At 36.5% G+C, this 15027-nt stretch overlaps 2 protein-coding genes across 2 annotated transcripts; one reads left to right on the top strand and one right to left on the bottom strand.

Annotated features, from left to right (window-relative positions):
- Positions 1 to 631: 631 nt before the first annotated feature.
- LOC121519654 lies at positions 632 to 4959 on the bottom strand. The gene is made up of 6 exons (XM_041802458.1): positions 4494 to 4959; positions 3371 to 3553; positions 3015 to 3272; positions 2436 to 2534; positions 2093 to 2110; positions 632 to 1303 (listed from the first exon to the last, which is right to left on the bottom strand). The coding sequence occupies exons 1-6, from the start codon at positions 4558 to 4560 to the stop codon at positions 1221 to 1223; spliced, it is 708 nt and encodes a 235-aa protein (XP_041658392.1). The 5' UTR covers positions 4561 to 4959; the 3' UTR covers positions 632 to 1220.
- A 2726-nt stretch (positions 4960 to 7685) lies between these two features.
- On the top strand, positions 7686 to 14716 carry ppp1r7 (protein phosphatase 1, regulatory (inhibitor) subunit 7). Its single transcript, XM_041804299.1, has 10 exons — positions 7686 to 7749; positions 8481 to 8576; positions 8708 to 8763; positions 10070 to 10135; positions 10294 to 10424; positions 10634 to 10796; positions 10970 to 11086; positions 11185 to 11289; positions 11428 to 11514; positions 12555 to 14716. Exons 1-10 carry the CDS (start codon positions 7710 to 7712, stop codon positions 12729 to 12731), a joined length of 1038 nt encoding a protein of 345 aa, XP_041660233.1. The 5' UTR covers positions 7686 to 7709; the 3' UTR covers positions 12732 to 14716.
- The last annotated feature ends 311 nt before the right edge of the window (positions 14717 to 15027 follow it).

The raw sequence follows: 15027 nt of genomic DNA, 5'->3' as shown, positions 1-15027 counted from the left end.
GTAACATGCAAAATGCCAAAATCCAAGATGGTGGTGTTGCTTTTTAAGTTGGACCTACTGATAAATATTGTTTTATTTTTAAAAAGTTTGTTCTGCTAAATGCTACTGTGCTAAATATTACACTCTGCACCTTTAAAGTGTTTTGTATCTAACATAGTTTTTCATATCATCATAAAGGCTTTCTTTACAGCTGTTGAAGATGAAGTTCTTTAGGGGGAAATATAGTCTCCATCCTTTCATAATTAAGGGCCACATTAAACATCACGTGTGACTTGTTGTTCCTCATGCTTGAACAGCAGGTAGAACTAGCACCCCCTGGGGGCCCACCACGGTGTAGGGCAGTGGTTCTCAACTGGTGGGTAAGGATCAAAAAGTGTGTTGCAAAAGCATACCAGGAAAAATACATGGCAAAAAGTTGCCATTTACAGAAGCCCTACACAGATAAACAGTACATTTATAAATGTATTTTAATACATTTTTATTTAATACTTTTGCCTTACAGGAAAATAGCTCAAAATTATCTGATGAGTTTTAGAAAAAAAAAGGGAGTGAAAAACACATTAATTTTCTTATCCTGACATTTGCAGCCAATGCAGCATTGGTAAATTAAAACAAAAAAAAGACAAAAGGCTGATTAAAATAGTCTTTAATTAAACTTTCTTCCATAAAAATCTCAGACATGGAAAACACAGTTTGCACAATTAGTTAAGTCATCACAAAGATATATATGTACATAACCTGGCAAAACAAAACGCTCAATTTCAGCAGACTTTTATCTACAGTCAGTTATAAAATCTTCACAGTCCTTTTAACTTATACAAGATAATGTAAAATAAATGAAAGTGAACATACAAGTCAAGACACTTACGGCATAATTTTGAATAGCTTAATCTAAAAATCATAACTGGTGAAAACATCTTCATGTAGTTATCAGTTTTGCAAAAACGTATGCATATGAGTTTTGCATTTGTGCACAAGTTTTTAAAGCAATACAAACACTGGTCCATGTTGAGTAAATGCATTAAAGTGCATAAAATATTGAGAACATGGATCCAGGCTGCATGTTTATCAAAGCAGGCTGTTGGCACTGTGGCAAAGCTCTGGTTACATTCATGGAGCAAAAGAAGCCATATACACAGGGGAAGTGGCTAAATCATGAAGGTGGACATTTATCACTAAAACAGAGTAGGATATGAGCTATTGTCTGCTGTAGCTTTGAATTATAAAGAATAATAACCAGCTTTTTTCTCTGGAGGCATTTCCGCCATGTCTTGAGGATAATGTATGACTGAGCCAATAACACCTGTAATGAAACCAAACATTACTGATAAGGCAGGAGCAGACAGAATTTAAGAGCTGTTTGAGAAACCATCATCCCTGTGTTAACAGCTGACCAGCAAATTGCAGTCACTTCAAGTCTAAGGACATTTAAGGTAAGTCTGTGTAAGAGTTACCAAAGAGTAAACCAGGATGGTCTGAACCTCATGACTTATCTTGATAATTTTCTTGCTCATCCACAGGGTGTGTGGTTTGGAGTTCATTTAATGTTTAACTTTCTACAAATCTTCTACTACATCTGTGAGCTGAGGAGTATACACTCTAGAGCAGAGGTGGAAGAAATATACGACTACTGTACAAAAGTACATTTTTAACCAAATTAGCGGTTCTTTTACTTCAGAAGTAAAAGTTGTGGTCAATAAATCCACTTAAAGTAAAAGTCAGCCGGGTTTTTATTATAAAGTGTGAAATGAAACAGCTGTTTTGGGATGTAAAGTGAACGCATTCTGTCCTGTGCTGCTGACTGTCATGTGTTAACAAATCCAAACAACCGGCCAGTTTTGTGTTGTTGCCAAAAGGCTTGGACTTCCTTGTATTGTCTTTTAGAGTTTAGTTTCTTACTCAGTACTTGATGCTTCTAAAAATATCATTAAGCACAATACCTCCCACAAAATATACTCATTTAAAATACTGATTTTCAAAAGTAAAAGTACATATAAAGCTGGCAGTAACATGAGTAAATGTCGTTAGTTACTTTCCACCCCTGCTCTACAGCCAGGCAAAAGAGAAAACATAAGAAGTGTTGTTGTCTTACCTCCAGGGTGCCTCAGACCTAGGCAGAGAGAAAGACAAAGCACATGACTATGATTTACATTTCTCAGAGAATGGGGCTCCATACCAAAATCACGTGAAAACACACATTTAGTAAAGTTATGCTGCATTTCATCAGAGTGAATAAGGTGTTGATTAAAGTAGATTTAAGGATTCAAAAAAATATTCTCCTGTTTTCTGGCTGTATGCAGCACAGGTTTATATTCTTTAGTTAAAAATTAAAAACTGCCAAATCATGCAGGCTCATTTGATTATGTAAGTGTGATTAAACACAGTTTAATATGTGTAAATGCTACTTGAATGGAAAGCAAACAATCTTTACTTACCATAGTTCTTGGAGAGAAGAAGGCTGATTATGATAAGTCCAGCAAATGCCAGGAGTGCCAAGACGGGGATTAGAAACTGAGGCAAAGGAATCCCTGAATCTAGAGAAAAACATTGAAAAATGTCAACAAGCTGCCAGCAAAACCTGGCACTTGGAAATGTTTGTGTGGAAGTTTTTAGTTAAGTCTAACCCTCACATTTTCATTAGCATTCATTATTTGATATGAGTCATTGTGAAATACCATCGGCTGCCTGCAAAATTCACACCCACTAACTACACAAAGGCCTCTTATTATTAATGTCACATGTGGACAAGACATCAAGTAGGTGCTGTGAGTAAACTGACACTAGAGGACGTTATTGTTATCCCTACAGAAACAACTTACTTTGCACCATAATGTGTGCCCTTCAATATGTTTTTAAAATAATCTTTTAGACTGAATTAAATGTTTTCATTAGAACAGCAAAGTTCCAACTGCTATGTGGTTATTTTGAAGCATTTCAAGTCTTATATGCACAAATTACGTTCCAAACTCCCAAAGCTGAATGCTTTTAACAAATGTTGGCAAAAACATAAATACCAGTCCTGTCCCGAGAAAGCCTCAATTCCTTCATAAGCTCGATGCATCCCTGCTGGAGGCGAATCCTCTCCATTCTTGTGCGCTCTGCTTCTTGATCCAACATCAGTTTCAGTGTGAGTGCTTGAGGTATTTGTGCCCTCCATGCATCACTGTGATCCAGGGTTAGACACAGTGCCCCATCACAAAACACACGGTCAGTCCAGTGCAGCTGAGACCCCTCCAGTATGCATTCACGAGAACGTAACAGAGTGTGGTTTCCTAAGGAGTGACAAAAATTAGACTGACAATAACATAATAAGGCTCAGTTTGTTTTAATCATTACAACATTGATAAATAGAACAAAATGATGATCTTACTCAGAACTGAAGTCTGGTTGTTATTGACAAAGGCTGGAAAGAGCGCACCAGCTGATATAGTTCTAATAATTCTTCCAACTTCCTGACTTGTGCCAGTTAAAGAGACCCCGTTAAGAAGGACCTGCTCCATGACCTGGTGAGAACCCACCACGCCCCTCTGCTGCACCTGCACTATGACAGTATCTGACAGGACACAATAAAACATAGGCACTGAGTAATTCAAATAAGGGAAGAGGATCACAGATTTAACAGGAAGTGGTGTTCAAGATGATGCCTGGAGGGTTAAATATAACTAATAACCTTCAGTAAAATAAATTGTTACACTGTTGCTTTTAAAGTTTACCGTTTTGAAACTTTAGTTTACCAATCATTAAAGTAGAGGAACTGACAGTACATGCATTGTTGCACTGTGATGACAAGCCCCATATGTTCAATTCTGTGTCCATTAGTGTATTTTTTTCCAATTTGATAATTATGTTGGCCCATGTGGCAGTAAATTCTAATAAAACTTGAGCTAGCTTGATTCATTTTTTTAATCAGTGGAGTAAAAAAAAATATTACTACTTTTTGAGAGGAACCAAGTAATCTTTGTAAAGTTGGTCAACTAGTTAGCCGTTTACAAGAGACCATTTAATTTTTTTTCCACTCCAGATGTCAGATAAGGACTAGTTCCTCTGGATAATTTAAGTCTCCATTATGCAGGAGTTAAAGGGCTAAATAAACGCGTATCAATCAATAGGCTCAAGGCAGTCCAATGCAACCTCCACACTAACAATGGCCTCACAAATAAGCACACAGAGACCAACGCCTCTGTGAAATGTAAATAAAAACTAAAAGAAACACAGGACTACTGCACTTTAACTGCACTGTTTGACAACATTTTGTAAGCAAGCTGAAAATTTAACAGTTTTTCTGTGAAAGGTAATGTATAAATATGTAAAATGTACGAAAGTGACCAAATGAAATACTCTAGTTTGTTAGCTTAAACTCTGCAGCAGCCTTAGTTACATGCTCACAGAAGCTAACGTATATTTTAAACAGTTGTTTAACTGTCTGTATAAGAGGATAAAAGCAAAGAGTACGTGTTGTATAGCAGAGACGTGCAAAGAAGCTGACTTCTTACCTACTGGAAGGGAAACCCCCAGTGTTATATCGCCCAACATGAGCAGAAGAATGCCAAGAAAATGCATCTTTAGCTGGGTTGTATTCAGTGACAGATCCAACAGCAGCAGCGTTCAACCGTCAAGGAAGGGCAAAACTCCCCGGAGATAGAAATAGCACGGATTCTTCTAAGCCATTTAGGTGCAGCCCATGCACTAATGATGTATCCCGACACAAGGACCAAACTTCTTTACAAATAATCACGAATAAGGTCACAGACGGGTAAGAAATATCCTCCTTCGTTCCTTGTGCGTTTCACATTGCTTTCACTTCTATTTACCAAGGCCACTGACGATCATTATAATGTGTTTACGTCTGACTCGCTCCTCATTGGCTCATTTATCCGGCCTGGCATGTGTGGCCTGAGAGGTCCTCGCCCACAGATGCTATAAAGTGAGTCGGATTAAGAAAAAAAGCGCATGTGTGACTGTAGGTGCTTTTAAAAGTGATTGAAAGCACCCGTTCCCCCACAACTACAACAGGTGTTAGGAGTTAGCTAATCAACACGGAGTGCGGTATCCATGGAAACAAGTAGTATTAGTGGTGATCAAGAAGCAAATTGATGACAGTGTCGTAAATCCGGCATTTAAGTACAAAACGGCTCCATTTTCATTGAAATATAATATATAAGAGGAGGTTTATTGTTTCACAGTCCCACATGAAAGTAGCTACTTTGATAATCAGATTGATTAACTGATCTATTGCAGGAAAAAAAATGTTAGCCTAAGGCAGGCTTCCCTTCTGGACTACTCTACTGGACTCAGTTTTCATTATTCATACAAAATATTTTGTACTTTTGTAACTGATTGCACTCAGATCGAAATACAGTTACTCTGGTTGGAATTTACCTAAGTAGAAATAAAAGTAGGCTACTCACTTTAAATCTACTCAAGTAGGTCAAAGTATTTAATTTAGCCTAAAGTTTACTTAAAGTACTTAGTAGGCCTAGCTACTGAGGAGTTGTGCCGTGAAATATTATCTTTCCTGATTAGCAAGGACAACAAGTGAATAGATCTCCAACCAGGTTGTTCAGATAAAGTCACATCTTTAAAATAAAGTAAAATACAAAGAAAAAATGACAACTCATCACATTTGACAAATTTTTCATTGACCCGTCCTCCATACTCAGCTCTGCTCTTCATCCCTCAAATGCATGTTCCTTACAAATGTGGCACCATTTAAAAGGGAAATTAACAGGCTTACCAATGGTATAAAATGTATTGCTAAGAAGCATTGTTACAACAAAGAAATAATCTACAAACATAAATTTCCTTACTTTTTGTGCTAAGTTTATATTGCAGTGATTATTGATGTGTTGGGCTTCATACGAAGTGACAGGTCCAGTGTCGAACTAGTTTTAATCACCACAATACATTGTGTTTGTTTTGCTTTCATTTTTTTGGAGAAACTTTGTTGCATTTTAGTGAAATAAAGTGTTTCCCTTAATGAGAGGAAAAATTAGTACTCTGTACCAACAATGTCCCCTTTAAATGTAATTTTATAACTTTTTTCCTGCTTTGTCAGAATACATTTGCATTATTGTAAAGGCAGAATTTTATTATTGTGAAAACTAATTTCTAATCAGTTGGTTAATTAATTGTTTTGTTCACATTCTGAAATCATGGCACATGTATTTCATAGTAAAACATGACTGACAGTGGCATCTTAAACTGTTGGGGAAACAGTTGCCCTAAGTAGGTTGATTCTGAGTCATCTAAGTGATGTAGACCTCAGTGCTGCCTTAGCTTAAACACTGAAATATGTCAGAGATATTGGGAAAAGACAAAGAGGCAAAAGTCAGGGAGTAGTTAAAACATTGCTAGCAGTCTGTGCCTCTGTGTCAGGAACAATCACATATGAAATGCTTTGATGATATAGATGTCTACATGTCAAGATATCTGGTCCATTATCAGCTGTTACTAGCTATTGGTTCCAAAACAGGGATTTCTGCTTCTTCTCTGTAATTTTCACACAAATCATTTTGTCTTGTTGTTTCTTCATCTGAATAAGTTAATGTGTAAACTGAACTGCTCCAAGAAGCATGCTTGTGAGTCATTCTATGACACGGCTTAAAAACGTTTTTTTTTATTTTGTTGTTTGTTTGTTTTTTTTTGTTTTTTTTAAGATAACCTCAGTCAGTTCACATAACATCAGTAGATTACATTCCTGCAACCTCTTATTGTTGATGGCTGCAGTTTTAATGGCTCTGATGCTGGAAAACATCTTGTTCTTATCAGTATCCCTGTCAGCTTATCCAAATATTAGGTCATGTCATATTTTGATAAGCTATTAGGTCAGTGTCCCTTACTGTATCAAATGGGACTAGGAAATATGATTAGCTAGTATTTGCACTATCTTTATATTCTGTTTAATATGTAGGCCTATCTCTGATAAGTGCAAACTAATATGATAAATGTTATGTTGTGTTTTGTTATAGATTTACCAAAAGATCATTATTTGGAAAGTGTTCTCATCACCAGACCTTTAAAGTATGTGCCTCCAAAGTTTGCAGCCATATTCTTAAAATGAAAGGTATGCAGGGCCGAGTGGGAAGTGGTTGTTTAAACAATCTTTAGTGAGTGCAGGGAACTTCACAGTGAGGGGGATGTAGCAGTCTAGCTGGTCATTTAATACTCATAATCCCATCCTTTGCAGTGATATACTGCTGAAAGATAAATCTACTTATGCCGCTTTTTGAAGTCTTAAGTAACAGGTGATCATGTTTTTTTTTTTTTTTTGAGGTTTCTTGAGTGTTTATGTTGCTTCAGCAATTCACTAAAGGGTCCACTTGGTGGAGCGTTTGTGATGGAAACTTTAAAATGGTCTGCACTAATAAGACAGTAAGAATAGAAACGATTTAGCTAACTTTGGGTTCACAGGAAAAGCAAGTTTGTATCAAGTTTTTCTTTTCAATTTTCTGCTAATTTGTGACCAACAATAACATTTTAAATGCCTCCGATACTTTAGTAATTAAATGCCACGCACTTATTTGCCGGTGTCTTCCACCGCTCCTCGTTTTATGGGTTTATTACAGTGCAATAACATGATAATTCAGCCATTTGTCACACAAGATTTACTCAGCTGCTTCAAAGCGCGTCACCAGCGCCACCTATGTCGGACCGAAGCACGAGCCTCCCCCTGATTGGCTGAGCGGTTGTCAGGACTGTTTACAGGAAACATGGCTTCCCGGTCAGTTGGAGAGCTCCAAGAAATGGAAGGTGAGTAAATAGGTAAAGAAGGTGTGTTGTTGCTGTACAAGCCGAAATTCACCTGGATAAACGTGCTTCTTTTTACAAGCGCATTTACCGCTCTTCGCTCTCCCTGTTACTAACCAGGCTATCATCACTGGTTTGCAAGCTAACATGCTATCAACAGTCCTCGTTAGCAGACGTTATCTGGTGAGCTAACGTCACATCAAACTACCTGGCTCACCTAGATCTGTTATAAGTCTTTCTTACTGTGGTCTGTAGTCCAGAAGCTTCAGAGTGGATTTTCATTTACTGTAGCTTGTTTTTCTATTTCCTATAGTTTTTCATTAACACATCTGCTAAGGGCCAATTTAGCAAATATGGTAAGCAGTGCTTAGCCTGCTTAGTAAGTAAGCTAACCTTAACCACCGAGTTCTCTCTATACTATACGATTTTAAATGCAGATACGGGATCACATCCACTACAGAAAAAGATAATGCATTCAGATTCACTGGTATGGGATGTACATATTTAGCCCTCGTGTTTAAAGGTGCACTTTAATCATCTTATGCTATTTGCCATGGCTTAAGGCTTGATGCTGCCTGTGACATCTCAGTAGGCAATGGGCAGGGAGGATTTTTGCCCTCGTCTTTGTATTAGATTACATGTTCATCAGCTAAATGTATGAGTGATACATTATCAGTCAGCATAACTGCATGTGTGGGTTGTGATAAAGCTTCTCTGCTTTCTGCTGACTGCAGTGGACAGAAGGGGTGAGTCTGAGGAGTCTGGTGATGATGAGACCAGAAGAAGGAGTATCAATGGCGATGTTGACCCCAATCAGCCCTCTTCCACAAGTAAAAATGAAACTTTCAGCACTGCTACATACGATATTTAAAACATCAGCCTCTAGTATTGTTAACGAATATACTTTATATTGTGTTGTGAGCATTTTTAGTTAATCTTGTTGATTTCTTTCTCTGCAAAGGTAAAGAAGAGTCTCCTGTTGACATGGACACCATAACCTTGGACCCAGAGGAAGAGGTTAGTCGACTTTATGAACATTATTGCTGTTAAATTATTGCTTATCAATGCATTTTTGAGGCACGATCTTTGCAAGATTTTCTTAATCTTTCTGGTAAGATTTTAATGTGAGCTGTCTAGTGAGAGGGGGAATTCTTAATTAGCAATGCACCAACACATACCAAAAAGCAATGTCCTTTTTTTATATATGTTTTATTAAGTCATTTTAATCATTTATAAGTAATTCTCATAAAGCCAGTCCGTTAATGTCCAAAATTTCACATGTAGGTAGTATCCTTCTCCCCCTCCTTGTTGCTCCTTTAAGTCTCAGATAAAATTTCATGGTACTCATATATATATTTTTATTACTATTTCCATTCATTTCTTGAGGTTTTGGGGCTTTAGTTTTCATCCCATTTGGGGATGCATGATGTTGGATTTTTGCTGATATTTACAAATGAACTTTAGCCAATATAGTAACCGATATTTTTTTTTAAATCCAACATCTTTAAATAACTTTCTCACAGAATTTATCAGATGTTACAGTACAAACAGTATACAAAGGTTGTGGCAGTATTCTGTGAAAGAAACCTTTATTTAAATGTAGTTCAGACCTAAAACTTCAGAAAATACTTCAGCGGAAGTAAGTTTGTTGGTACTGAAACTCCACAAACTCATTCCTAGATTTGGCTGCCAGCCAATGTATGCCTGTATTAAAAGGGACATATTTCACCCTTTTAAGACAAGTGTATATTGGTCTCAGAGGTCCCCAAAACCTGCCTGTGAAGTTTGTTGCTGAAAGAACACTTCAGGGTTGGATTTTTTTTATGTCTAAAAAAAACCCCCCTCTGTTTCAACACTGCTGAGAATGAGCTGGTTCTGTGTTTCTGTGTTTCTGTGGCTTTAAATGTTACTGAGCTGTCTGACTCCACCCCTTGACCACACCCCCCTCAGGAAATGGATGTGGCTTAATGGCTCTACTGGTTCTCCTCTCAGCTGCCAGCTGAGAGGAGAATCTGAAAAAGTGATCTTGCATAATATGTCCCCTTTAACAGCAGATACATCAGATGAAATATCAGCAGAAATGTTCATATCTACTGGTATTAACTTTTGAAGCGAATTTCTTCCGACACAGATATCCTGCATCCCTACTTGCAGCTGCTTTTTGTTATGTTCTTTTTATATCTATTTATCTCCATTTAGTTGAATGGTGGTGTCTGTTTGGTTGCTCTGTTTGGGCTGGAAACATGGAAACAACACAACAAGATAATTAAGACATAATAATGACTAACATTTCCTGATATTGTGTCATATCTTTTCTCTATAGGATGTTGATCTCGTTCATTGTCGTATTGGTAAAATTGAAGGACTGGAGGTGCTACAGAAGGCTAAAGTGAGTTACTTTAGTATTAAGTAATACGGTTATTCATACCTTAAAGGATAAACAAGACAGATTTTTTTGTGTCAACCAAATCTGAATTAAGATTCAGATTGTCGTTGATAAATTCTGTTAATTGCTTTCCCTCTACCATTTCATGTCATTTTACACAGACACTGTCCTTACGGCAGAATCTCATCAAAAAGATAGAAAATCTTGAAAGTTTGAGCTCCCTTCGGGAACTAGATCTCTATGACAATCAGATCCGCAAACTTGAGAACCTTGAAAACCTCACAGAATTGGAGTAAGTATGAAGAAAACAGTTTTGTTTGCATTGTTTCAGCATACTATAGCCATAGATTTCTATCCTAATGGGACATAGGCAAAGCATTTTATGGTGCAACTGATTCACAATGTAGTTGACTTTATGAAACAAATATTCATCTCCTACAACTCATTTAATGATCATATCACAGCACTCTCTAATTTAGCTTTTATTTTACTGTTCCACAGGCAACTCGACGTGTCTTTTAACATTTTGAGGAAAATCGAGGGTTTGGAGCAGTTGACTCAGTTGAAGAAAATTTTTCTGCTTCACAACAAAATAAGCAGCATTGCCAACCTGGAACACTTCACGTGCCTGGAAATGCTGGAGCTGGGCTCCAATCGCATTAGGGTATGACATCAACGGTATTTTGAGCAGTGAGGAATGCTGGTTAAAAACTTGAGTGATTCATATAAAAAACAGCTCTTTTAAGGAGGGTGTAAAGAAAGATATAGGTCAATCAGAAATAGCAGTAAAATCTTAATGTGTTTATTTGTGTTTCTTTCATTTTGTTTTGTTAACAGGTCATAGAGAATCTGGATTCACTCTCTTCTTTGCAAAGTTTGTTTCTTGGAACCAATAAAATAACAAAGCTCCAGAATCTGGAGGGCTTACACAATCTGACAGTTTTAAGCATTCAGGTAATCTCTTAGAATCTTCAACATATCTGATGCCACAGATGACATAGTTGAACTGTGTTTATACATTTGTTAATAATTGTGCTTACACTTGTTTGCAGAGTAACCGGATTACTAAAATTGAGGGTCTACAGAACCTTGTTAACCTAAGAGAGCTCTATCTGAGCCACAATGGCATTGAGGTCATTGAGGGATTGGAAAACAATGTGAGTTTTAAAATTTCCACTGTCTTGTGTATATAACGACTGATTTTAAAAAACTGAATATTGGTTATTTTGCTTGTTATTATTTCATAGATTTGTTCAGTAGAATGAACATTTAACTATATCTGCTCCCCCTTACAGAAAAAGCTTACAACTCTGGACATTGCAGCCAATCGAGTAAAGAAAATTGAAAATATCAGCCACCTGACAGACCTACAGGAGTTCTGGGTAAGGATAATTTCTTAAGTTTAACATGAATGCATTTCTATTTTCATTAATTCAGTTTTATTGTTATGCATGTTTGAGAGTACCTAGTAACACCTCTCCCAGTGAACACTTTGAACTATCTGATCAACCATATTCCATTTAAAAGACTAAGTAATCAGAGTGTAGCCATCACTAGATGAATAACAGCCTTCCTTGTCTATGTTGGAGTAAAATGCAACAAATTCAGCTTTGTTAAATAATCAATATAATGTGAAGCATTTAACACATAATTAGCTAAAGAACTAGTTTACAAGACATCACTGCTGGTTTCGGAAAACTGGAATCCGCTGGACTTGCAAGGAGGGTTTTCAAAGTTTTCATCTCCATCCAGTCTAACACAAAGTCATTCCTCCTCTCACAGAAGCTTGTTCTGCCTTGCCATGTTTCACATCGTTCTTTTTTTGTGTGTTTTTGCTCTCTAGTATTCATTAGCAGACACTGAAATAGCATCACTCGTGTGCTGAAATGTGCCTCTTGATATTCCATTATGTGTTGATGCTATGATGTGAATCAGAGCAATTATCCTATACTACTGAGGAGTTAAACAGTAGAATATGATTTTTTTTCCACTGATCTATCAACACTCTAGTTTTAGCTGCTGAACAGCTGTTTTGGGATGAAATGTGGAGTCATTCTCTGGTTATGTGCTAAAGTAGTCAACAGAGGTGAAAAAGTATAAGTGTATTGTGCAGTTAATGTACAGTTATTCCTGTTAAAACTTACTTAAGAAGAAGAAAAAGTACTGATTTCAAAATATACTCACAAAAGTACAAGTATCCAATAAACAACTCAATTACAGTACTTTGATTAAACTTAATTAGTAACCGTCTAGCCCTGTGTATAATGTTTTTAAGTTGTAATGCATGGTTAAGTTGTCTTCTTACTGACAAAGTTTACATTTATTTTTCACATTCCTTACAAAGTTTAATACAATGTGCTTAAATTTTGTGTTGTTGAGCTGTGCAAAACCAACCCTATGTATTTTTTCAATCCCCCTCCAGATGAACGATAATCAGATAGATAACTGGTCGGACCTTGATGAGTTGAAGAATGCTAAGTCCCTGGAGACGGTCTACCTTGAAAGAAACCCTCTACAGAAGGATCCACAGTACCGGCGAAAGATCATGCTGGCGCTGCCCACTGTTCGCCAGATCGACGCTACCTTCATTCGCTTCTGAGCCGCAGTGAAGCGTACAGCTGGCAAATTCAGTGTCCACCCCTCAGTCACCAACCTGCTTGCCCGCCTTCAAATACAAAGTTCATTCTGGAACACTCCAGCCTCACTGAATCATAGTCAGTCCATTCACACACATAGATCCCAACATCAAATCCACCCATAGCTCACTCAACATACATGTATGCATGTATGCACTAATTCACACCTCAGTCTAAACTATTGTGTGAAAGCTTATTTATTAATTAAGCTGAATATAAACTGTGAAAAGGAATTCAAACAGTCACATATGCCAATTTTCTTAATTTTCGTCTGCATCTTTTTATTTTTTTTTATTTCTTTATTTTTGCATGAAGACACAGATGGATCATCTTTTCTCACTCATCCAGTGCCCATTAGGAAAAACAGGAGTCACTTTTTACACGTTGTTGAAGTTGCACTGTTAACAGATGTGAGGAAGACTGGTTAATCAGAGAGATGTTATGTTTGATTTATCCTCTTGATTGGACTGGGTGATTTTTTTTTCTCACAAAGTACAAAGTGGGCTGCACATCAAGAAGAGTCTATAATAAAAACTAATTCACTTATTTTAACTTAAACAATATTAATCCTGTCTTTTGGTTGAAACAAGCATCTTGAGTGAGTCTCTGAACATAAATAGAGATGCTGAAAATACATCAGTGTTGACAAGCAGGTTTAAATCAGGTCTGGAAAGCAGTACAAGCTTGATTCTTATCAGAGGAAAAAGAAGAAACAGATTACTGATTCAAGTAAACTCGTATTGTTATCAACAAGGGTCCAATTTCCCTCGCTTAGATCATTTATGGCCCATTTTCTGATTAATTTCAGTGATCTCTGTTGTAAAATAAAGCTCATAAAAATATAAAAATCATTTAATGTGTCTATAAAATGCTTTTATTATGAGTGGTACATTCCCAACCTTCCTCTTTCAATTTTAAGTCCTGATTTTTACATCTAGGTTTCAAATTGGACTTTGCAAAATGTGTTCATAAATATTATTTGACCTGATTAAAGTAAAATGTAGATTTTTTTTAAAGTTAAATTAATAACAGCAGGACTGGTCTCCTCAGACAGTTGGCACTGACAATTCCAAATAAGATATTTTATGGCACTAAACTTGACACATTATCTAATATTTTCATTTGGTTATCTGTATTGCTTAAAACAGATATATATTTAAGAAGTTTACCGCTTTAAAATGAATTAATTTTCTTATGCCCCTCTGTATATAATGCTTGTGTGCACTCCCAGTAATAAAAACGCAATGCAGTTTTTATATGGAAATGGAAATGAACTCCCACCTCAGGTTTTAAAAGCTCACATATGAAGCATCAGATTTACAATATGTGCATTGCAAGGTTTACATGGAGAAGACCAAACCAAGTGCTTTCTGTGTAATATAAGATACTGACCATTATCAACCAGTAGGCAGAAAACAAGTTATAATACCGTAGTTTGTACTGTAACACAAAATTAGCTGTTTTTTCAAAAGAATTTAAGTGATAACACTTTTAAATTGAAATGTCCATGGTTAAAATCAAAACTCAACTCTAGAACATCTAAGAGCCCTTATAAGACTATCAGCAAAAGTGAAAGACATTGTGCATTATTAATATGAATGTATTGTTATTTTATATCCAGCTTTAAATATCATTGGTTTACACCTGGCCAGTGGGATTACAAGCATCACTTTGTGAATTTTGTAAATATGGTTTGGACATATGATGTAGAAAGTCAGTGCCATCTTCACCTCCCCTCTGTATGGTAAAATCTCTTTTTTCTTGTTTTTGCCAGGAAGCACTAAAGAATTTTGTGCGATATCATCGTTAGGATACCTCAACCTTTGATGGTTGCTGACTGGGCAATTACTCGATTGCTAGTAGTTCATTGTTGTTAGAACTGATTCTTCAGGTTTTGGATTTGGTTGGAGCTGTTTTCAAACTGAATGTATTATGCAAATAACAATAAAATGACACTACTTAAAGCCTGCTAGTTCTTGATTTAATTGTTCAGTATATACCATTTGTTCTCTACTGGTCTAGCCTCAGGACCCGACCATTTCTTCAATGACAAAACACAACCCAAATTTTTTAATAATTTATTTTATTCAGGAATAATTTTGCAGTTTAGATCTTGGATGGGACAAAATGGCTGGAAAAAGAGGCAGAACAAAACTAATACTTTTTACATTTCCCCGTGATTATGGGTGAACTTTTGCCAATTTCCAGAGACCTTGAGAAATCACTTAATTGGTGAGAAAATCAGCTTTGTTATTGCAA

The sequence above is a fragment of the Cheilinus undulatus genome, linkage group 13, assembly GCF_018320785.1.
Source record: "Cheilinus undulatus linkage group 13, ASM1832078v1, whole genome shotgun sequence".
Classification (NCBI taxonomy): domain Eukaryota; kingdom Metazoa; phylum Chordata; class Actinopteri; order Labriformes; family Labridae; genus Cheilinus; species Cheilinus undulatus.
This window is presented reverse-complemented; position numbering and strand designations above follow the sequence as displayed.